We start from the raw sequence: 23,821 nt of genomic DNA, 5'->3' as shown, positions 1-23,821 counted from the left end.
TTGGAGTGACAGAGGATGAGAGGTGACCTGATAGAAGTGTATAAGATGATGAGGGGCATTGATCGTGTGGATAGTCAGAGGCTTTTTCCCAGGGCTGAAATGACTAGCACGAGAGGTCACAGTTTTAAGGTGCTTGGAAGTAGATACAGAGGAGATGTCAAGGGTAAGTTTTTTACTCAGAGTGGTGAGTGCGTGGAATGGGCTGCCAGCGATGGTGGTGGAGGCAGGTACAATAGGATCTTTTAAGAGACTCCTGGATAGGTACGTGGAGCTCAGAAAATAGAGGGCTATGGGTAAGCCTAGGTAATTTCTAAGGTAAGGACATGTTCAGCACAGCTTTGTGGGCTGAAGGGCCTGTATTGTGCTATAGGTTTTCTATGTTTCTAACTCATGGTCATGGAAGGACTGTGATCACCCACATCATATGACAAGGCACACAATGAACAAACATGTCCTCTTCTCATTGTTACCATCAAGGAGGAAGTATAGAAGCCTGTAGACACACTCAACACTTAAGGAACAGTTTCTTCCCCCCGCCATCAAATTTCTCTTTGGACAATGAACTGAAAAGAGGACTCTGTCCAAGTTGCATGCCATCATGGACAATGACTCCCATCCACTCCATAATGTACTGGTTAGGCACAGGAGTACATTCAGCCAGAGACTCATTCCACTGAGATGTAACACCAAGCGTCATAGGAAGTCATTCCTGCCTGTGGCCATCAAACTTTACAACTCCTCCCTCGGAGTGTCAGACACTCTGAGCCAATAGGCTGGTCCTGGACTTATTTCCACTTGGCATAATTTACTTATTATCATTTAATTTTTTTTGGTTTTATTTTGCTATATTTCTACACTATTCTTGGTTGGTGCGACTGTAATGAAACCCAATTTCCCTCGGGATCAATAAAGTATGTCTGTCTGAACCCATGTACACTTCTTTTTGCTCCCTATTTGCATTACTTACTTTATTTTATATAATAGTATTTCTTATTGTAATTTATAGTTTTATCTGTGTGTTGCACTGTACTGCTGCTACAAAACAAATTTCATGACATATGCCAGTGATTTAAAACCTGATTCTGATTGTGACTACAAGGTTGGTGGACAGATTCTTAACAGTATGGGAGAACATTGGGACTCTTGAGATCCCGCAAAGTTGCTGCACAGGTTGATGGTTAAGGGTGGTTAAGAAGGCATATCGTGCATTGACCTTCTTTGGTCGGGGGACTGAGCTCAAAAACCACATGGTAATGCTGAAGCTCTATAAAATTCTGGTTAGACCACACTTAGAATATTGTATTCAGTTCTGGTCACCTCATTATAGGAAGGGTGTGCAGAGGAGATTTACCAGGATGATGCCAGTATCAGGGAGCACATCTTATCAGGAAAGGCTGAATGAACAAACACATTTTTCTTTGGCATAAAGAAGGATGAGACGTGATTTGAAAGAGGTGTACAAGATGATTATAGGCATAGAATGAGTTGACAGCCAGAGACCTTTTCCCCAGGGCATAAATGGTTAAGATCAGGGGCATAACTTTAAGGTGATTTGAAGAAAGTATGGGCAGGGGATGTCAGAGGAAAGTTTTTTATTTACACAGGAAGTGGTGGGTTCGTGGAATGCCCTGCCAGGAGTGGTGTCAGATGCAGGTACATTTGGGACATTTATGAGACTCTTAGATAAGCACAGAGATGACATTATTTCTTATATCCTTCACATACATGAGAAGTAAAATTCTTTGTTATGTCTCCATCTGAATGTGCAATTTATAGTAATTTATAATAGATATTATGTACAACAGGACAGTCAATATAGCTTACAATTAGCCCCCATAATCAGTCAATATAGCTGATACAATTGTATCAGCATGAATTAATCAGTCTGTTGGCCTGGTGGAAGAAGCTGTCCTGGAGCCTGTTGGTCCTGACTTTAATGCTGTGGTACCGTTTCCCAGATGGTAGCAACTGAAACAGTTTATGGTTGGGGTGGCTCAGGTCCCCAATGATCCTTCAGGCCCTTTTTACGCACCTGTCTCTGTAAGTGTCCTGAATAGTGGGAAGTTCAACTACAGATGCGTTGGGCTGTCCACAGCACCCTCTGCAGAGTCCTGTGATTGAGGGAAGTTCAGTTCCCATACCACCAGTGATGCAGCCAGTCAGGTCCTCTCAATGGAGAAAATTGGTCGGCTATGTAAGAGAGAAGGGGTAGATTGGTTACGGAGTAGGTTTGAAGAGTTGGTATAACTTTAAGGGCTGAAGGGCCTGTATTGTGCTGTACTGTTCTATGTTCTGCAAGGGATGAGACTCAGAATATTCCATTCCATTTCAGCTAGCAGGACCTTAAAAAAACTTAGAAGAGGCACATTTGTAAGTGTGTTCAGGAAAGTTTCCTTAATCAATTAGAGGTTTCAATTAGAGAGTGCGATACTGGATGCAGTTTGGGAGTGTTGGCCAAAAAGTCTACAAGTTAGTGGATGTGAACGAATCAAGGACAGGGAAAGCAGACAAACCAGTTGTCTTTGTCACCTGTGGACCCTGAACTGATACAGAGCAATTCAATGTGGACACAAGGAGCTTCAGGTAAACCTGAGACCTTTCTCAGATGAGCGGCTATTTATTATGTAAAGTGACAGATTTCAGATTTACCAGACGAGCAATCTGTAATCAGATTAGAATCAGTATCTGGGTCACATAGTTTAACTGGTCTGAACTAGTCAGAGTTGAAAGGAACAAAGGCTTGGGGCAGAAACCATAGAACAATCTTGGTTCCAGCCCTACACTCAAGCCAGTAAGAAGGTGACCCAGATGAATCAGGTGACCTTGAGCCAATGGGATGGAGAGCCATCAGTTCAACTGATGGGGAATCAGGAGCTCTATATATGTAACAATAATGACCCTTCAGCAACTAGAGAACAGCCATTGTGAATGAGGAAGATCCCACAGACACCTGGGGATTGGGACCACAAGGAACGCCTGGCCAGCAGAGACTCCTTTCCTGGGTAATAACTTTTCTCTTCATTGACTGTTCATGGAGGGTTAGGGAATTCTAGTGCACATGCCCACAGGTAGTTAGTTTGTAACTCACGTGCTCTTTAGTTGAGACAATAAATACCGATTCTTTCTGTGCCTGTCTGATCATTATTTATCAAATAAATAAATAGAGGGTTACCTCAAGCGGAGCGGCCAGTGAGTGAGTGGGCCAGTGAAGGAGTGGAGATTTGAGGCTTTGACTCGAGAGATTCTGGCAGTTTTGGCAGTTGGACTGTGCAATCAAGTCAATCAAGATTTGAATAGCTCAGACTCAGCAGAAAGCAGCTGATTGGGCAATCGAGGCTTCGACAAGAAGAGGCTGAGGACGAGCTTCACTCCAAGTGAGGTAAGGCCGGGTAAGTTCCTTTCAAAGGAGAAAGTTTCAAAAGTTGAGGCAAGTATTGGGTAGGTCATGGCAGCTGAGATCAGCCCCATGGTTTGTTCATCCTGCAGCATGTGGGAAATCAGGGATACTTCCAGTGTCCCTAATGACTATGTGTGCAGGAAGGGTGTCCAACTGCAGCTTCTGGCAGACCACATTGAGCATCTGCAGCTGCAATTGGATTCATACTGGAGCATCCGCGATGCTGAGAAAGTCGTGAATAGCACGTTCAGTGAGTTGGCCACACCGCAGGTAAAGGCTACACAGGCAGAAAGGGAAGGGGTGGCCACTAGACAGTGTAGCAGTAGGCAGGTAGTGCAGGAGTCCCCTGAGGTCATCTCTCTCCTAAACAGATATACAGTTTTGGATACTGTTGGGGGAGATGTCTCAACAGGGGAAGGCAGCAGCAGCCAAGTTCATTGCACCATGGGTGGCTCTGTGGCACAGGAGGGAAGGAAACAGAGTGGGAGAGCTATAGTGACAGGGATTCGATTGTAAGGGGAATAGATAGGCATTTCTGTGGCCGCAAACGAGACTCCAGGATGGTATGTTGCCTCCCTGGTGCAAGGGTCAAGGATGTCTCTGAGCGGCTGCAGGACATTCTGGAACGGGAGGGTGACCAGCCAGTGGTCGTGGTGCACATAGGTACCAACGATATAGGTAAAAAACGGGATGAGGTCCTACAAGGTGAATTTAGGGAGTTAGGAGATAAACTAAAAAGTAGGACCACAAAGGTAATAATCTCTGGATTACTATCAGTGCCACGTGCTATGTGGCTTGAAAAATGGTACAAGGGGGAGGGATTCAAATTTCTGTGGCATTGGAACCAGTTCTGAGGGAGGTGGGACTGGTATAAACAGGACGGTCTGCACCTGGGCTGGATTGGAACCAATGTCCTAGGGGGAGCGTTTGCTACTGCTGTTCAGGAGGCTTTAAACTAATGTGGCAGGGGGATGGGAACAAATGCAGAGAGACAGAGGGGTGTAAAATGAGGGTAGACGCAAAAAGTAGTAAAGTGAAAAGTAAAAGTGGCAGGCAGGCAAATCCAGGGCAAAAATCAAAAAGGGCCACTTTTCAACATAATTGTTTAAGGGCTACGAGTGTTGTAAAAACAAGCCTGAAGGCTTTGTGTGTCAATGTGAGGAGCATTTGTAACAAGGTGGATGAATTGAATGTGCAGATAGTAATGAATGAATATGATATAGTTGGGATCACAGAGACATGGCTCCAGGGTGACCAAGGATGGGAGCTCAACATCCAGGGATATTCAATATTCAGGAGGGATAGACAGGAAAGAAAAGGAGGTGGGGTAGCGTTGCTGGTTAGGGAGGAGATTAACACAATAGAAAGGAAGGACATTGGCCTGGAGGATGTGGAATCGATATGGGTAGAGCTGCATAACACTAAGGGGCAGAAAACGCTGGTGGGAGTTGTGTACAGGCCACCTAACAGTAGTAGTGAGGTTGGGGATGGCATTAAACAGGAAATTACAAATGCATACAATAAAGGAACAGTAGTTATAAAGGGTGACTTCAATCTACATATAGATTGAGTGAACCAAATTGGTAAGGGTGCTGAGGAAGAGGATTTCTTGGAATGTACGCGAGATGGTTTTCTGAACCAACATGTCGAGGAACCAACTAGAGAGCAGGCCATTCTAGATTGGGTATTGAGCAATGAGGAGGGGTTAGTTAGCAATCTTGTTGTGTGAGGCCTTACTTGGTTAGCATTCTTACTTGGGTAAGAGCGACCATAATATAGTGGAATTCTTCATTAAGATGGAGAGTGACATAGTTAACTCAGAAACAAAGGTTCTGAACTTAAAGAAGGGTAACTTTGAAGGTATGAGACGTGAATTAGCTTAGATAGACTGGCAAATGATACTTAAAGGGTTGACGGTGGATATGCAATGGCAAGCATTTAAAGATCGCATGGATGAACTACAACAATTGTTCATCCCAGTTTGGCAAAAGAATAAACCAGGGAAGGTAGTGCACCCGTGGCTGACAAGGGAAATTAGAGATAGTATCAAGTCCAAAGAAGAAACATATAAATTAGCAAAAAAAAAAGCGGCACACCTGAGGACTGGGAGAAATTCAGAGACCAGCAGGGGAGGACAAAGGGCTTAATTAGGAAAGGGGAAAAAGATTATGAGAGAAAGCTGGCAGGGAACATAAAAACTGACTGGAAAAGCTTTTATAGATACGTGAAAAGAAAAAGATTGGTCAAGACAAATGTAGGTCCCTTATAGTCAGAAACAGGTGATTTGATGATAGGGAACAAAGACATGGCAGACCAATTGAATAACTACTTTGGTTCTGTCTTCACTAAGGAGAACATAAATAATCTTCCGGAAATAGTAAGGGACCGAGGGTCTAGTGAGATGGAGGAACTGAGGGAAATACATGTTAGTACAGAAGTGGTGTTAGGTAAGTTGAAGGGATTAAAGGCAGATAAATCCCCAGGGCCAGATGGTCTGCATCCCAGAGTGCTTAAGGAAGTAGCTCAAGAAATAGTGGATGCATTAGTGATAATTTTTCAAAATTCCTTAGATTCTGGATTAGTTTTTGAGGATTGGAGGGTGGCTAATGTAACCCCACTTTTTAAAAAAGGAGGGAGAGAGAAACTGGGGAATTATAGGCCAGTTAGTCTGACATCGGTGGTGGGGAAAATGCTGGAGTCGGTTATCAAAGATGTGATAACAGCACATTTGGAAAGAGGTGAAATCATTGGAAAAAGTCAGCATGGATTTGTGAAAGGAAAATCATGTCTGACAAATCTTATAGAATTTTTTGAAGATGTAACTAGTAGAGTGGATAGGGGAGGTATGTGGTATATTTAGATTTTCAAAAGGCTTTTGACAAGGTCCCACACAGGAGATTAGTGTGCACACTTAAAGCACACAGTATTGAGGGTATGGTATTGATGTGGATCGCAAGGCTCAGTGCTGGGACTCCAGTTGTTTACAATATATATTAATGATTTAGACGAGGGAATTAAATGCAGCATCTCCAAGTTTGCGGATGACATGAAGCTGGGTGGTGGTGTTAGCTGTGAGGAGGATGCTAAGAGGATGCAGGGTGACTTGGATAGGTTAGGTGAGTGGGCAAATTCATGGCAGATGCAACTTAATGTGGATAAATGTGAGGTTATCCACTTTGGTTGCAAGAACAGGAAAACAGATTATTATCTGAACGGTGGCCGATTAGGAAAAGGGGAGATGCAACGAGACCTGGGTGTCATTGTACACCTGTCATTGAAGGTGGGCATGCAGGTACAGCAGGTGGTGAAAAAGGCAAATGGTATGTTGGTATTCATAGCAAAAGGATTTGAGTACAGGAACAGGGAGGTTCTACTGCAGTTGTACGAGGCCTTGGTGAGACCACACCTAGAGTATTGTGTGCAGTTTTGGTCCCCTAATCTGAGGAAAGACATTCTTGCCATAGAGGGAGTACAGAGAAGGTTCACCAGATTGATTACTGGGATGTCAGGACTTTCATATGAAGAAAGACTGGATCAACTAGGCTTATACTCACTGGAATTTAGAAGATTGAGGGGGGATCTTATTGAAACGTATAAAATTCTAAAGGGATTGGACAGGCTAGATGCAGGAAGATTGTTCCCGATGTTGGGGAAGTCCAGAATGAGGGGTCACAGTTGAAGGATAAAGGGGAAGCCTTTTAGGACCGAGATGAGGAAAAACTTCTTCACACAGAGAGTGGTGAATCTGTGGAATTCTCTGCCACAGGAAACAGTTGAGGCCGGTTCATTGGCTATATTTAAGAGGAAGTTAGATATGGCCCTTGTGGCCGAAGGGATCAGGGGGTATGGAGAGAAAGCAGGTACAGGGTTCTGAGTTGGATGATCAGCCATGATCATACTAAATGGTGGTGCAGGCTCAAAGGGCCGAATGGCCTACTCCTGCACCTATTTTCTATGTTTCTACTAAGGATTAAATCCTTATAATAAGAGTGAGAAGATAAAATCAGATGTAACAGTATTACAATGGAGTAGAGGCATGAGAGCCAAAGTTGATTGGAAGGGGTCACCAGCAGGGGTGATGGCAGACTGGCTGGAGTTTCGGGAAGCACAGGAAAGATACACGCCAAAGCTAAAGACGTATTCTAAAAGGGACTGTGAATGACAAAGGAAGTCAAAGACACAATAAAAGCAACAAAAAAAAACAATAGGGCATATAATATAGCAAAAAATTATGGGAAGTTGGAGGATTGGGAAGCTTTTAAAAACCAACAGAAGATAACTAAAAAAATGAGGGGAAAGATTTAATAGAAGGTAAGTTAGCCAAAAGTATCAAAGAGGGTTTCAGGCTGAAATGTTGACTGTACTTTTTTCAATAGATGCTGTCTGACCTGCTGAGTTCCTCCAGTATTTTGTGTGTTGTAAGGAGGCTAACAAAAATTGTTTCAGATATATAGAGTAAAAGATGGATGAGAGTGGATATTGAACCAGTGGAAAATGACACTGTAGAGGTAGTAATAGGGAAGAAAATGGTGGTAAGTTTATTAAGCATTTGCATCAGTCTTCATTGTGGAAGACACTAGCAGTTTGCTGGGAATTCAAGAGTATCAGGGAGCAGAAGTGAGTGTAGTTACCATTAGTGAGGAAAAGGTGCTTGGGAAGCTGAAAGGTCTGAAGGTGGATAAGTCACCTGGACCAGGTGGACTACATCCTAGAGTCCTGAAAGAGGTGGCTGAAGAAACTGTGGAGGCATTAGTAATGGTCTTTCAAGAATCACTCAATGTTGGAATGGTTCAAGGGGAATGGAAAATTGCAAATGTCACTTCATTCTTTAAGAAGTATTGCAAGGCCCAGAGCATTGAATGCCTAGATAGAGTAGATGAAGAGATGGTGTTTCCTATAGTGGGAGAGTCTAGGACTAGAGGGCACAGACTCAGAATAGGGAGACGTTAATTTAGAATAGAGATAAGGAGGAATTTCCTTAGCCAGTGAGTGGTGAATCTGTGGAATTCTTTGCCACAGGCAGCTGTGGAGGCCAAGGTTGATATATTACTGATTGGTCAGGGCATGAAGGGATACAGGGAGAAAGCAGGAGATCGGGACTGAGTGGAAATTTGGATCAGCCATGATGAAATAGTGGAGCAGACTCAATGGGCCAGATGGTCTAATTCTGCTTCTGTATCTTATGGTCTTAAAGAATAGAAGTCCAGTTCTCTCACAATAGCTGTGCTGATGCCCACCTTGTTCAGACCAGTGACACAGTACCATGGACTTTGTGCAATCCTTTTACAGTGTCAGCTTTAAGACTGAGTTACAATTCATGCCACTTCCTCTGGGTGCTCCAGTTTCCTTCCATGTTCCAAAGACATACATGTTAAGACCATAAGACATAGGAGCAGATGTAGGCTATTCAGCCCATCAATCATGGGCTGATCCAATTCTTCCAGTCATCTCCACTCCCCTGCCTTCTCCCCATATCTTTTGATGCCCTGGCTAATCAAGAACCTATCTATCTCTGCCTTAAATACACCCAATGACTTGGCCTCCACAGACGCTCGTGGCAACAAATTCCACAGATTTACCACCCTCCGACCAAGGTCATTTATCTGCATCTCTGTTCTAAATGAATGTCCTTCAATCCTGAAGTCGTGCCCCCTTTACCTGGACTCCCCTACCATGGGAAATAACTTTGCCATATCTAATCTATTCAGGCCTTTTAACATTCAGAATGTTTCTATGAGATTCCCCTCTCATTCTCCTGAACTCCAGGGAATACAGCCAAGAGCTGCCTCACACTGTAATCCTTTCATCCCTGGAATCATTCTCGTGAATCTTCTCTGAACCCTCTCTGATGTCAATATATCTTTTCTAAAATAAGGAGCCCAAAACTGCACACAATACTTCAAGTATGGTCTCACAAGTGCCTTATAGAGCCTCAACATCACACCCCTGCTCTTATATTCTGTATCTCTAGAAATGAATGCCAACATTGCATTCGCCTTCTTCACAACCGGCTCAACCTGGAGGTTAACCTTTAGGGTATCCTGCATAAGGGCTCCTAAGTCCCTTTGCATCTCTGCATTTTGAATTCTCTCCCCATCTAAATAATAGTCTGCCTGTTTATTTCTTCCACCAAAGTGCATAACCATACACTTTCTAACATTGTATTTCATTTGCCATTTCTTTGCCCCTCAACTATCTAAGTCTCTCTGCAGGCTCTCTGTTTCCTCAATACCACACACTTCTCCACCTATCTTTGTATCATCGGCAAATTTAGCCACAAATCCATTAATCCCAGTCCAAATCATTGACGTACATTGTAAAAAGCAGCGGTTCCCAACACTGATGCCTGTGGAATTCCGCTGCTAACCAGCAGCCAGCCTTTATTCCCACTCTGTTTTCTAGCAACTAGCCAATGGTCCACCCATGCTTGTAACTTCACTATAATTCCATGGGCTCTTATCTTGCTAAGCAGTCTCATGTACAGCACCTTGTCAAAGGCCTTCTGAAAATTCAAGTACACCAAGTCTATTGCATATCCTTTGTCTACCCTGCTTGTAAATTCCTCAAAGAATTGCAGCAGGTTTGTCAGGCAGGATTTTCCTTTCAGGAAACCATGTTGGCTTTGTCCTATCTTGTCATGTACCTCCCAGTACTCCATAATTTCAACCCTAACAATCAATTCCAACAACTTCCCTGCCACTGATGTCAGGCTAACAGGTCTATAGTTTCCTTTCTGCTGCCTCCCACCATTCCTAAATAGCAGAGTATCATTTGCAATTTTCCAGTCATCCGGTACAATGCCAGAATCTATCGATTCTTGAAAGATCATTGTTAATGCCTCTGCAATCTCTCCAGGTACTTCCTTCAGAACCCAAGAGTGCATTCCATCAAGTCAAGGAGATTTATCCACCCTCAGACCATTAAGCTTCCTGAGCACCTTCTCAGTCGTAATTTTCAATGCACAAACTTCACTTCCCTGACACTCTTGAATGTCTGGTATACTGCAGATGTCTTCCACTGTGCAGATTGATGCAAGATGTGCATTCAGTTCCTCTGCCATCTCTGTGTCTCTCATTACAATATCTCCAGCATCATTTTCTACTAATCCTATATCTACCCTCAACTCTCTTTTACCTTTTATATACTCAAAAAAGCTTTTAGTATCCTCTTTGATATTAGTCACCAGCTTCCTTTCATAATTCATCTTTTCCTTCCTAATGACCTTCTTAGTTTCCTTCTGCAAGTTTTTAAAAGCTTCCCAATCCTCTATATTCCCACTAGCTTTGGCTTCCTTGTATACCCTCTTTTGCTTTTACTTTGGCTCTGATTTCACTTGTCAGCCACAGTAGTGTCCTTCTTCCCTTCGAAAATTTCTTCTTATTTGGAATATATCTGTCTTGCATTTACCTCATTTTTCGCAGAAATTCTGCTTTCCTTCCTGCTTGTGTCCCTTTCCAGTCAACTTTGGCCAGTTCCCCTCTCATGTCATTGTAGTTTCCTTTATTCCACTGAAATACCAACACATTGGAATTTAGCTTCTCCCTCTCAAATTTCAAAGTGAACTCGATCATATTGTGATCACTGTTCCCCAAGGGTTCCTTAACACCTCTGGATCATTGCACAACAGCCAATCCCCTAGTGGACTCAAGCTGTTCTTAAAAGCCACCCCTTAGACGTTCTATACATTCTCTCACTTGAGTTTCAGTACTGGCCTAGTTTTCCCAATCCACTTTCATGTTAAAATCCCCAATGATTATTATGACATTGCCCTTCTGCAACGCCTTTTCTATCTCCTGCTGTAATTGGTAATCCACAATCCGGCTGCCTTTAGGGTCCTTTTACCCTTGCCATTTCTTAACTCACCCCATAGAGACACTACACCTTACAATCCTATGTCATCCCTTTCTAAAGATTTAATATTATTTCTTATACACAGGAGCACTCCACCACCTCTGCCGACTAACCTATCTTTCCAATACACCGTATATCCTCGGACACTCAGCTCCCAGTGGCAGCCATCCTTTAGCCAAGTTTCAACATGGCCACAACATCATACTTGCCAATCTGTAGCTGAATTTCAAGATCATCCATTTTATTTCTTATGCTGTGTGCATTCAAATATAACACTTTCAGTCCAGTATTTGTTGCTTTCTGCTTTAACTGCACCATGTCTCTATTGCCCTGTAACTCATCCTACTGGCTGTGATTATGCCTCATCTCCTGCCTGGCCTTTCTATCATCTCTGTTACACGCTATCTTTGATTTATTTCTGTTTTCCCCTTCCTCAGCCCTATCACTCCGGTTCCCATCCCCCTCCCAAATTAGTTTAAACCCTCCCTAACAGCTCTTTTAAACCTGCCTGTTAGGATATTGGACCCCTTCGGGTTCAAGTGTAACCCGTCCTTTTTATACAGGTCGTACCTCCCTCAGAAGAGGCCCCAGTGATCCTGGAACCCAAAACCCTGCCTGCTACAGCAGTTTCTCAGCCACACATTAATATGCCTGATCATGCTATTCTTGCACTCGTTAGCATGTGGCACAGTCAGCAATTCTGAGATTACTACCCTGGAGGTCCTGCTATTCACCTTCCTACCCAACTCTCTGAATTTTCTCTTCAGGACCTCATTCCTTTTTCTACCTATGTCATCGGTACCAATGTGTACCATGACTTCTGGCTGTTCACCCTCTCCCTTCAGAATACTCTGCACCCAATCTGAGACATCCCATACCCTGGCATCTGGGAAGCAACACATCATGTGGGTATCTCTTATCAAGCTTATCCAAGATGGCGGCGCAACGCATCTTGCAGTGGACACTCCAGAGCTGATTATCTGTTATTTGTGAAGCGGGGTGCCGTGCACAATCATAATTCGATGAAAAACGGACGTGGGAGCACAAAGGAACATCCGAAAATCTCCAGGAAGACCTTCTTCGTTGCTGCTGCTGCTGTGAGAACCGGGACTCTGCTGGGAAGAACAGGACCCCAGTCCTCGGGGTCGCATTGCCGATGGCCGTTGGCGGGGCTGTCTTAATACGCTCGGCAGAGGATGGCGCTTGGAGAAGCTGTGCCGGAGGGGATGGTCAAAGGCTCGGAGGTTGCAGTGGACTCCGAGTCCGTCGAAATCAGTGTCACAGGTAGATACGGTGGCGAGGAAAGATGCTACCGTCCATGTAAGCTTGCATTCAAGACTTGTGCTGGCAGCTCATTCCACTCTCTCACAACCTGCTGTGTGAATAAGTTTCCTCATGTTCCCATTAAACTTTTCACCTTTCACCCTTAATTCATGGCCTTTGGCTGTCATCCCATCCAACCTCAGTGGAAAAAACCTGCTTGCATTAATCCTATCTCTACCCCTCATCGTTTTGTATACCTCTATTAAATCTCCTCTCAATCTTCTACATTCTAAGGAATAAAGTTCTAATCTAATCAATCCTTCTTTAAAAAAATCAGGTCATCCAGAACTGGCAACGTGCTTGTAAATTTTCTTCGTAATCTTTCAACATTCAATCATCCTTTAGTTCCATTTAATATCAGAGAAATTATACAATATGCAATCTGAAATTCTTGTTCTTCACAGACATCCACAAAAACAGAAGTGTGCCCCCAAGAATGAGTTAAAACATTAGAACACCAAAGCCCCCTACTCCCCCATGCAAAAGCAGCAGCAAAGCAACGATCCCCCCACCCACTTCAGCAAAAAAAAGCATCAGCACCCTCCACCTACCGAGTAACAATAGCAAAGCCCCCAATAAAGACCATAATCTGCAGTACAACAAAAATCAATCATTCACCTGACAATTTGACATACCACAGGCTCTCTCTCCCTAATAAAGGGAAAAAGAGGTGTTCCCTTTCACAGCGAGAGGGGAGATATAATACTCACTGATTTACAATGATAGAAGTTATTTACATCTTTCCTGTAGATAGGTGACAGGATATTGAATTAGTTTGATGAGGGATCTTGGCCTGTAACATCGACTCTTTATTCCTTTCTATAGATGCTGCCCGACTTGTTGAGTTCCTCCAGCATTTTGTGTGTGTGTTGCTCTGAATTTCCAGTATCTACAGAATTCCTTGTGCTGTTGAGTTTAGGAGTTGGTTTGCAAGTTGTCCAAGTTATTGGTGAGGCTGCCCTTGGAGTACTGAGAGTACGGTTACCCTGTTACCGTAAAGATGTGGCATGGCAGTGTAGCAGTTATCACCTGTGATCACCGCCTGGAGTTCAATTCCCGCTGCCGTCTTTAAGGTGTTTGTGACCACGTGGGTTTCCTCTGGGTGCTCTGGTTTCCTCCCACATGTAAAGCCGTCCAGGTTAGGATTAGTGAATTGTGGGCATGTTATCATGGTGATGCTTGCAGGCTGCCCCAGCATATCTTCAGAGAGTGTTGGTTGTTGACACAAAACGATGCTTTTCACTGTTTTCATGCACACGGGACAAATAAAACTAATCTTCATCTTTTAAAACTTGAAAGAGTGCAAAAAAAGCTTTACAAAGAGATTGCTAGGACTAGAGCATCTGAGAGCTTAGGTTTTTAATTCTTTGGAACATAGGAAGCTGGGAGGTAACCTTAAAGAAACATTTAAGAAAGGCATAGATAAGGATGGTAACAGACTTTTCCCCAGGGTAGGGGAGTCCAAATCTAGGGGACACAGCTTTAGGGTGAGATAGGGAAGATTTAAAAGGGGCCTGAGGGGAAACTTTTTTCATTTCGAGTCTGGCGAGAACATGGAACGAGCTGCCAGAGGAAGTGGTTGAAATAGGTACAATATTTGGAAATGTTCATGGAGATATGAGGCTTAGAGGGATATGTGTAGGAAATTGGGACTAGCTGGGTGGGCACATGGACTGGCTAAGCTGAAGAGACTGTATCTATGCTGCATTGCTCTATGACATATCATATGTCTTCTCCAAAGGTCGTTACCTTGTCATGATGGAGGGGCTTGTCGGTTCCCGAGATCCTGAGAGTGATGCCGTCTGGTGCTATGCTCCTGGTAGGGTCACCCATGGTGGTAAGGTCGAGGGGGAGATTCCAGAGAAAGAGCAATTCCAACCAAGACCTCAGTGGTGGAGCTGGCAGAAGACAATGATGTATCACAACGGCAGTGAAGATGGAGGAAGGCTGCAGCAGTGAAGGGTCCCCTGAATTCCATGCCACTGGACCCTGACTGACCCTGATCTGTCAAGGACCGTGTGGTGGCTGCCCGTGCATCAGACTCCCCTCGTTAAACAAAGCCATGCACAGGCATTCTCCATTAAGAGAACAACATACTCGACGTGAGTGATCCACTACACTACGATTATAATGACTTATCTTTGGTCACTGAAACCAGTTCAATGGTTCAATTTAATATCAAGAGAACATACACAGTATACAACTGGCAATCCTTACTCTTTGCGGATATCCTCGAAACAGAGGGAAAGAACCCAAAGAATGAACATTAGGGCCTCAAAGCCCTCCTCCCACACACAAGCATGAGCAAAGCGTCAACCCGCTCCCCCCACCCCCGTTGTTCCAACAGAAAGCAACGGGAACCCACCACCCACCCCAGAGACCATGTTCTGTAGAACATCAAGAACTAGTGTCCCTCCTAACCCTTCGACAGCTCAACAGGCCCTCCCTCTGCCTAGGTGCAGATCGAACAAATGAAGTGAGTTAAAGAAAACACAGACAACCATTTTCATGTTTCACAACGTTATCCATCATGGAAGTGCAAATATATTCTGACAATCACCAATAAAACACAGTTCTCTTCAGGAATGTTATAAGGGTGCACGTCACTATTTTGTTTTCGCTGACCCATTCTGTAGACCCATGAGCCGACTGGGTCAGTCAGTAATTGTTACATGTCCTTCAGACACCCTCCAGGTTCGATTCCGACATCAGGTGCTGTCAACGTTCTCTCGGAGACCATATGAGTTTCCCCTGTGTGTTCCACCTCCCTCCTACCTCGCAATTGTGGGAGTCGAGGAGTGGGGCAGGGGGTGTTGGCAGACTAATCACCTGCTGTAAAATACACTTTGCGTGTTAGGGGATGGCAGGAAGATCATGGAGACAGACAGAAAATAAGGGAAAGAATGAGACTGAGCTGACATGGGCTTGAAGGACCAAATGGCCTCTTTCTACCATCAGAAAACACAAAGTGCAAAAGATGGAAAACACTCCACAAACACATCTCCCACACCTTCATACAGACCAAGCCAGTACATGGGTTGTGGGTGTGAAAGGTGGCCCATTCACCTCCCCGTTCCACACTTGGGTCGGCACTTAATAGTAACCCCGCGCAGCCAGTGCCTAATGGTGACCTCACCCCCCCCCCACATGCCTGTCACCTAAAGGTGATCCCCCCACACCTGTCATCCTGATGCTGACCCCCTCGCCTGGTACCTGAAGATCAGATCGCAGTTGTGCAGGACTGAAACTTGTGCGCATTAATTCCCACCCCTGTTTAAGTGTTGCCCTGAGAGTGGGGCAGAAAGTGAATGATATTGTTTTCCAGGACTGTGTAACTGATAAGGACGTGATTGATTAGTTTGCAATTAAATTTTTGGTTGGTAAACATCTAAAGTACGGGCATGGAAAGGAATCACTGAGTGTCCATAATTACGTCATATTTACATCCCTGATTAAGCAAGCTCCCTGGTCAAGGCCACATGACCCGTGTGCCCCCACGACGGCAGGTTCACTGGGGTTGGTAGCAGTGCGTGTAGAAGACTGTCACATTATTGGTGTACCGCACTGGTAAATCGTAACCAGTGTGCTTGGCGCCAAGACTGGCTGCTCCAACCGCCGATGGCTGCTTCAGCTTCATCAGGGAGAACTTGGACAGCAGTCTCCCCTCCGGCTTCTGCCTCGCTTCCGCCAGCACCTCGAGAAACCCTGAGGAGAAAACAGAAAGGACTTCGGTTCTGCAGCAACGGACGCAAGGAAGCGGAGCTAAAGATGGAAAGATAAATATTTGCTTTATCTTGTCACATGTACAGCGAAGCAGACAGTGAAATATGTCACTTTGCACCAACAACCAACACCGTTCGAGATGGTCAGCTGAGTGTGCCAGTGTTTGGAGTGGACTTGACTCATCAGGCTCAGGTGAGGTAAAGTGTCTGGTGAGTTTCTCTGTCTGTTCTTACTTGTTCAACCCTCATCCTTTAGGGCAGAGTAGCGTAGTGAGAATAGTGTTTTGTACTCTGTGTGGGATGTGGGAAGTTGGGAGATCTCCGGCCTCCCGGATGAACACATCTGCATTGGGTGCACCAAGCTGCAGCTCCTGGGAGAACGCATTAAGGAAATGGAGATGTCGCTCGGTGTCCTTCGACTCATTCGGGAGAATGAGGAGGTAACAGATAGGAGCTACAGGGAGGTAGTTACCCCTAGGTTGCAGGAGACAAGTAAACTGGGTGACTATCAGGGGAAGGAAGGGAATTTTACACACCGTTGCGGGGGAGTGACCTACCAGGGGAGCCACAGTGACCAGGTCTCTGGCATTGAGTCTAGTGCTGAGGCTCAGTAGTGCAGAGGGGTGAAAAGGACTGCAGAGCTGATAGGAGATTCCACAGTCAGAGAGACAGGTGAGATTCTGTGGGCACAATAGAGTGGTTTCTTGCCTCCCAGATGCCAGGATCAGGGATGTCTCAGACTGGGTCCATGGTGTTCTCAAGGTCAAAGGTGAGCTGCCAGAAGTCTTGGTACATATTTGCACCAATGACATCGGTAGAAAACATAGGAAGAGAGATTTTAGAAAGCTGAGAAACAGAACGCCCAGGATATTAATCACTGGATTGCTGCCTGTGCCATGAGCCAGTGAGGGTAAAGAAGTTGAAGAAGAAAGCCCCTAACTCTGGGTGGAGTCATTGGGACTTTCTTATTTTTTACGAGGCCCCGAATTGCTAGCTCGATGCTAGCATGAAGGGACACCGGGAGATTGGAGCTGGGAGATAAAATGGACCAGACGTGATGAAATGGTGGAGCAGACTCAATGGCCTGGATCTGTTGCCATAGCAGCTTATAAGTATGTCCGCAATGTAATTACCCTAACCCGTGCGTTTTTGGATGGAAAGCGTGCAAGGGAGCTGGCTGGATTTGAACTCGGGAGCCTTTGCTCTGAAGTCCGGTGCTGATGCCACTACACCACCAGCTGGCTAGTGAGGGTAAGAATGGGATGGCTTGGCAGGTGAATGTGTGGCTGACTAACTGGTGTAGAGGCCAAGGGTTCAAATTTAGGGATCGTTGGGATCTGTTCTGGGGAAGATACAACTTGTACAAAAGGGACGGGCTACACCTGAACCCGAGGGGTACCAATATCCTTTCGGTCAGGGCTGCCAGAGTTGCTTGAGAGGGTTTAAACTAATTTGGCAGAGTGATGGTGCTGAAGATGAGGTAGCTGGTTTACAAACAGAAGCAATGTTGAATGGGGAGAGACTGTTGATAGGGCAAAACTGCAGTCAACAGGATGAGTTGCAATGTAAAAGACAGACAAAATCAAAAAGGGTGAATACAGGACTGAAGACGTTATATTTGAATGTGTGCAGTGTGCAGAATAAGGTAGATGAACCAGAAGCACAGTTACAGATTGGCACGTATGACATTGTGGGCATCACTGAATCATGGCTGAAAGATTATAGTGGGAGCTTAATGTCCAAAAGGACAGGCAGGTAGGCAGAGGGGGTGGTGTGGTTCTGTTGGTAAGAAAATGAAATCAAATCATTAGAAAGAGGTGTTGAATCATTGTGGGCAGAGATAAGGGTAAGAAGACCCTGATGGGGAGTTATATACAGACCCCTGAACAGCAGTAAGGATGCAGTCTGCAAATTGCAACGGGAGATAGAAAATACATGCCAAAAGGGCAACATTACAATAGCCACTGGGGACTTCAATATGCAGGTAGATTGGGAATATCAGGTTGGTGCTGGATACCAGGAAAGGGAATTTCTAGAATGCCTACAAGATTGTTTTATAGAGCGGCTCACGGTTGAGCCCAATAGGGGATCAGATGTTGCACAATGAATCGGAATTGATCAGAGAGTTTAAGGTAAAAGAACCCTTAGAAGTAAGAGGTCATAATATGATCAAATTCATCCTGAAATTTGAGAAGGAGAGGCTAAAGTCAGATGTATCAGTATTACAGTGGAGTAAAGGAAATTATAGAGGCATGAGAAGGGAGTAGGCCAAAATTGATTGCAAAAGAATATTGGCAGGGATGATGGCAGAACAACAATGGCTGGAATTTCTGGAAGCAATTTGAAAGGAAGAGGAAGACGTTTTCTTAAGGCAAAATGACATAACCATGGCTAACAAGAGAAGACAAAGCCAATATAAAAGTCAAAGAGCTGGCATATAATAGAGCAAAAATTAGTGTGAAGTTAGAGGATTGGGAAGCTTTTAAAAACCAACTGAAGGCAACTAAAAATTTCAGAAAGAAAAAAATGGAATACGAAAGTAAGCTAGAAATAATATTAAAGAGGATACCAAAAGTTTCTTCAGATACATTAAGTGTAAAAGAGAGGTGAGAGTGGATATTGGCCCACTGGAAAATGATGCTGGAGACGTACAGTAGTAAAGGAGCATGGAAATGGTAGATGAACTGAAGCAGTATTTTGCATCAGTCTTCACTGTGTAAAACACTAGCAGTGTGGTGGAAATTCCAGGTGTCAGAGAACATGAAGTTACCATCACCAGGGAGAAGGTTCTTGGGAATCTGAAAGGTCTGAAGATAGGTCACCTGCACTAGATTGTCTACACCCCAGGATTCTGAAAGAGCTGGCTGAGGAGATTGTGGAGGCACTAGTAGTGATCTTTCAAGAATCACTGGATTCTGAAATGGTTCAGGAAGACTGGAAAATTGCAAATGTCACACCACTCTTCAATAAGAGAGAGAGGCAGAAGAAAGAAACCCAGAGGCCAGTTAGTCTGACCTCAGTGGTTGGGAAGATGAAGAGTGTTTGGGAAGATGAAAGAGTCGATTCTTAAGGATGTGATTTCGGAGTACTTGGAGGCACGTCATAAAGTAGGCCATAGTTAGCATGGTTTCCTTAAGGAAAATCTTGCCTAACAAATCTGTTGGAATTCTTTGAAGAAACAACAAGTAGACAAAGGAGGATTAATTGACGTTGTGTACTTGGACTTTCAGAAGGCCTTTGACAAGGTGCCACACATGAGGCTGCTTAACAAGTTAAGAGTCCTTGGTATTACAGGAAGGATACCAGCATAGATAAAGCAGTGGCTGAATGGCAGGAGGAAAAGAGAGGGAATAAAGGGAACCTTTTCTTATTGGCTGCTGGAGACTTGTAGCGTTCCACAGGAGTCTGTGTTGGGACTGATTTCAGTGATTTGGATGATGGAATTGATGGTTTTGTTGCAAGGTTTACAACCGATATGAAGATAGGTGGAGGACAGGTAGTTTTGAGGAAGTAGAGAAGTAGAGATTAAGTGAAAGGGCAAAGAAATGGCATTTGAAATATAGTGTTGGGAAGTGTTTGGTCATGCACTTTAGTAAAAGAAGGGTTGACTATTTTCTAAATGGAGAGAAAATTCAAAAATCCGAGGTGCAAAGGGACTTGGGAGTCCTAGTACAGGATTCCCTAAAGGTTAATTTGCAGGTTGAGTCAGTGGTAAAGTAGGCATTTATTCCTACAGAATTTTAACATTCATTCTAGAGGACTAGAATATAAAAGCAAGGATGTAATATTGAGTCCTTATAAAGCACTGGTAAGGCCTCACGGAGTATTGTGAGCAGATTTAAGACCCTTATGTACTGATACTGGAGAGGGTTCCAAGGAGGATTATGAAAATGATTCCAGTATTAAACAGCTTGTCATATGAAGTGTTTGATGGTTCTGGACCTGTATTCACTAGAATTCAGAAGAATGAGGGGTGACCTCATTGAAACCTAGGGGTGAAAGGCCTTGATAGAGTGGAGGTGGAGAGGATGTTTCCTATGGTGGGAAAATCCAGGACCAGAGGACACAGCCTCAGAATAGAGGGGCGTCCTTTTAGAACAGAGATGAGGAAGATTTTCTTTAGCTAGAGAGTGGGGAGTCTGTGAAATACTTTGCCACAGGCACTTGAGGCCAAATCTTTATGTATACTTACAGCAGAGCCTGACAGATTCTAGATTGGTCAGGGCATGAAGGGACACCAGGAGATTGGAGCTGGGAGATAAAATGGACCAGACGTGATGAAATGGTGGAGCAGACTCAATGGCCTGGATCTGTTGCCATAGCAGCTTGTAAGTATGTCCGCAATGTAATTACCCTAACCCGTGCGTTTTTAGAATGTGGGAGTAAACTGGAGCACCAGAGGACACCCACATGTTTACGGGGAGAATATACACCTCACAGACTGCGGCGGAATTGAATCCAGATCTCATAACGGGCACTGTAAAGCATTACACTAACCACTACACCGAAAATGGCCATCCATCAGGAGACCCCGACCCCTTCCCATTCCCACAGTGACAGGTCTGTCCATAACCATCTCTACTGCCAGGGAGCAGCACTTCATATACAGCCTTGGTACGGTAGCATCACACTTTACAGCATCAGTGATTCGAGTTCAATTTCCGCTATTGTCCATATTGTACGTTCTCCCCATGACCCCTGTTTGGAATTGGTCTTACTAACTCATATGTCTTTGGAATATTCCAAAAGGTACATGGGTTAGTAAGTCCAATTCCAAAGAGGGGTTGATTCCCAAGGCAGTGTTCTGAGAGAGCTCTTCATAACTCTCCTCTCCCCACCATCCTAAGAACTCACCATCTTTGAGCAGGTCCCAGCTGTTCCAAACAGATCCCACGCAGACTATCGGTAGACCAAGCTCCCCCTCAAAAAGTATCTGGAACAGGGAAAAACCTCAATTAAGCCTAAACCCCGTAAGTCCATAACACAAAGGAGTAAAATCAGGCCATTCAGCCCATCACATCTGCTGCACCATTCAATCTTGGCTGACTTATTTTCCCTCTCAACCTCATTTTCCTGGCTTCTACCCAAAAGCTCCGCTTTAAATATATCCAATGGTTTGGCCTCCACAGCCTTCTGTGGCAATGAGTTCCACATATTGACCAACCTCTGGTTAAGAAATTCCTTCTCATCTCTGTTCAAAGGTGATGTCCTTCTCTCTTGGGTCCTAGACCCACCCCCCCCCCAGTGTTGGAAACATCCTCTCTATGTCCACTCCATCTAGGTCTCTAATCTTGCCTGTAATCTGGAGTCGGCAGTAACACTTGTCACCCAGCTCAGGCAGAGAAGCACCAGTAACAACCGGTCCCTCCAGTTACCACCCAACTCACTCACAGAGTTATACAGCACAGAAACAGGCCCTTTGGCCCATCTGACTCTGTGTCTAGCCCATACCACTTCTGATCCATCTACTTGTCCAACTGTGTTTTAAATGTTGTCACCACTGTTCCCGCTCAGCTGCGCGGGTGCACGGCTGCGCAGTAACTGAAATGCTCCCGCGCACACAGTCTTTTTTGCTACTCAGCTGGAATAAAGACATATGAGAAGAAGTTTACAAAATGTGGAAGATTTCCATTGTACTATATTTCAATTTACCCTTCAATGAATAAATAAAATCCAAAATATGTTGCAAAATCACATGGATCTCAGCGCATTTATTCCTCTGCATAGATACTACCTGACCTGATTAGTTCCTCCAGCATTTTGTGCATGTTCCTCAAGAATACCCATCAACTTTATTTTGTTCTTGACAATAAAAACTTCTGATTTCAGGAGTTATCTGAGCACAAATCCATGCGATGTTCGATTTTATTTTACCTTGTCTGCAGCCGGTATCACAGCCACGATGTGCTGAGCCAATTCCTGTCCTGCTCTTCTGAACACACTGCAGCTCAACGCATCTCCATCTTTTGCCACTGAAAGCAATGTTTAAAAAACAACAGTTTTAATTGTTGTCCTCTTCTCTCCCACCACCACCAGGATCAAATCTCCTGAAGGATCTCCAGCTACTAAGATGGCCTAAAACTGGGGTTCACCCACAGACCCTTTGGTTCAAGCCATAAAAAAGGTTCAGAGCCCCTGGTTTAAACAGTCGACGTCAAGTTCATCGTGAGATGCCCAAGTGCATTCACAGATGCAATGAATACTTGTAGCAGCAGCAGAGACATAACTTTCACAAGAAGAATAAAATTATACAAGAAAGAACACATATGGTCATAGTGCTGTTGTACTGAGGTAGTGATCAGGGTTGTCCCAGCTGGTTCAAGAACCAAATGGTGGAAGGGAAGTAGCTGTTCCTGAACCTGGTGGGTGTGGGACTTCAGGCTTCTGCACCTCCTGCCCAGTGGCAGCTGTGAGAAGATGGCCTGGCCTGGATGGTGGGGATCTTTGACGACAGATGCTGCATGAGACCACCCTCAAGGTGGAGGAGGTACATCTTATATTCCATCTGGGTAGCCTCCAACCTGATGACATGAATGTCGATATCTCCTTCCAGTAATAGTTTTTTCCCTCCCCCTCCCCTCTTCTTCTATTCCCCACTCTGCCTTTTATCTCCTCACCTGTCTATCATTTCCCCTCCTCCCCTCCTCCCTCCCTTTCTCCTATGGTCTACACTCCTTTCCTATCAGATTCCTTTGTCTCCAGCCCTTTAACCTTTCCCACTCACATGGCTTCACCTGTTACCTTCCAGCTATCCTCCTTCCTCTCCTCCCACCATTTTGTTCTGCTGTCTTCCCCCTTCCTTTCCAGCCATGAAGAAGGGTCTCAAACCAAAAAGTTGACTGTTTATTCATTCCCATCGATGCTGCCTGACCTGCTGCGCTCCTCCAGCATTTTGTACATGTTACTCTGGATTTCTAGCATCTGCAGAATCTCTTGTACATGGACAGGAATTGTTCAGAAAGCTGTGGACCCAACACTGACAAATGGGACAACCTTGCTCACCACAGACCAGTTGGTTGGAGGGATCTGTTTCTGTGCTATACAGCTCAATGTGACATTCTTGAGGTAGCGTATCAGAGATGCTGTCAAAAGTTGGGAGGGAGGTGCCCAAGTCCACTGCTCTCTGCAGCTTATGTTCCTACACAATCTAATCATCATACCAGACCATTCAAAAGCTTACTGTACCATTTATCAATCATGGATCTGGTCACCCATTACATGAAGGATGTAGAGGCTCTGGAGAGGGTGCAGAACAGTTCCCCCTAATTTCTTTTGAAAGCTGCGTGGACCAACCATTGTTCTAAACAGGAAATTTTTACACAGCCTAAAAACTGCGCAGCATTTTGAATGTTTTGTTTGCAATATGTATGCTACGAATAATTAGAATGAAAATTGAAAATATAATTTTGCCATTTGTGTAATTTGTTCTGTTTTTCATGCGTTGGGTGCTTGATGTTTCCTTGAATGGGTTCCATGGTGTTAGACCTTTGTTTTGTGGCGGCTATGGGAGGACGAATCTGATTTGTAT

The 23,821-nt window shown here is 44.5% G+C and overlaps 2 protein-coding genes across 3 annotated transcripts in view; both read right to left on the bottom strand.

Annotated features, from left to right (window-relative positions):
* Positions 1-14,910, bottom strand: part of LOC132390959 (uncharacterized) — a 67,656-nt gene extending 52,746 nt beyond the window's left edge. The window contains exon 1 of the mRNA XM_059963492.1: positions 14,321-14,910. The gene's annotated coding sequence lies outside the window, so the exon portion shown is untranslated. The remainder of the gene's footprint in view (positions 1-14,320) is intronic.
* A 66-nt stretch (positions 14,911-14,976) lies between these two features.
* nagk (N-acetylglucosamine kinase) overlaps positions 14,977-23,821 on the bottom strand; it is a 31,135-nt gene continuing 22,290 nt past the window's right edge. The window contains exons 7-9 of one of the 2 annotated variants that reach the window (XM_059965777.1): positions 22,168-22,265; positions 21,148-21,226; positions 14,977-16,276 (exon numbers count right to left, since the gene is read on the bottom strand). In XM_059965777.1, coding sequence (XP_059821760.1) covers positions 16,080-16,276; positions 21,148-21,226; positions 22,168-22,265 — 374 coding nt within the window. In that variant the 3' untranslated portion in view covers positions 14,977-16,079. The remainder of the gene's footprint in view (positions 16,277-21,147; positions 21,227-22,167; positions 22,266-23,821) is intronic. The other variant, XM_059965776.1, reaches the window with a different exon arrangement.

The sequence above is a fragment of the Hypanus sabinus genome, chromosome 3 (genome assembly GCF_030144855.1).
Source record: "Hypanus sabinus isolate sHypSab1 chromosome 3, sHypSab1.hap1, whole genome shotgun sequence".
Taxonomy (NCBI): Eukaryota; Metazoa; Chordata; class Chondrichthyes; order Myliobatiformes; family Dasyatidae; genus Hypanus; species Hypanus sabinus.
Note: the sequence above shows the minus strand (reverse complement) of the source record. Positions and strands in the feature narration are given on the sequence as shown.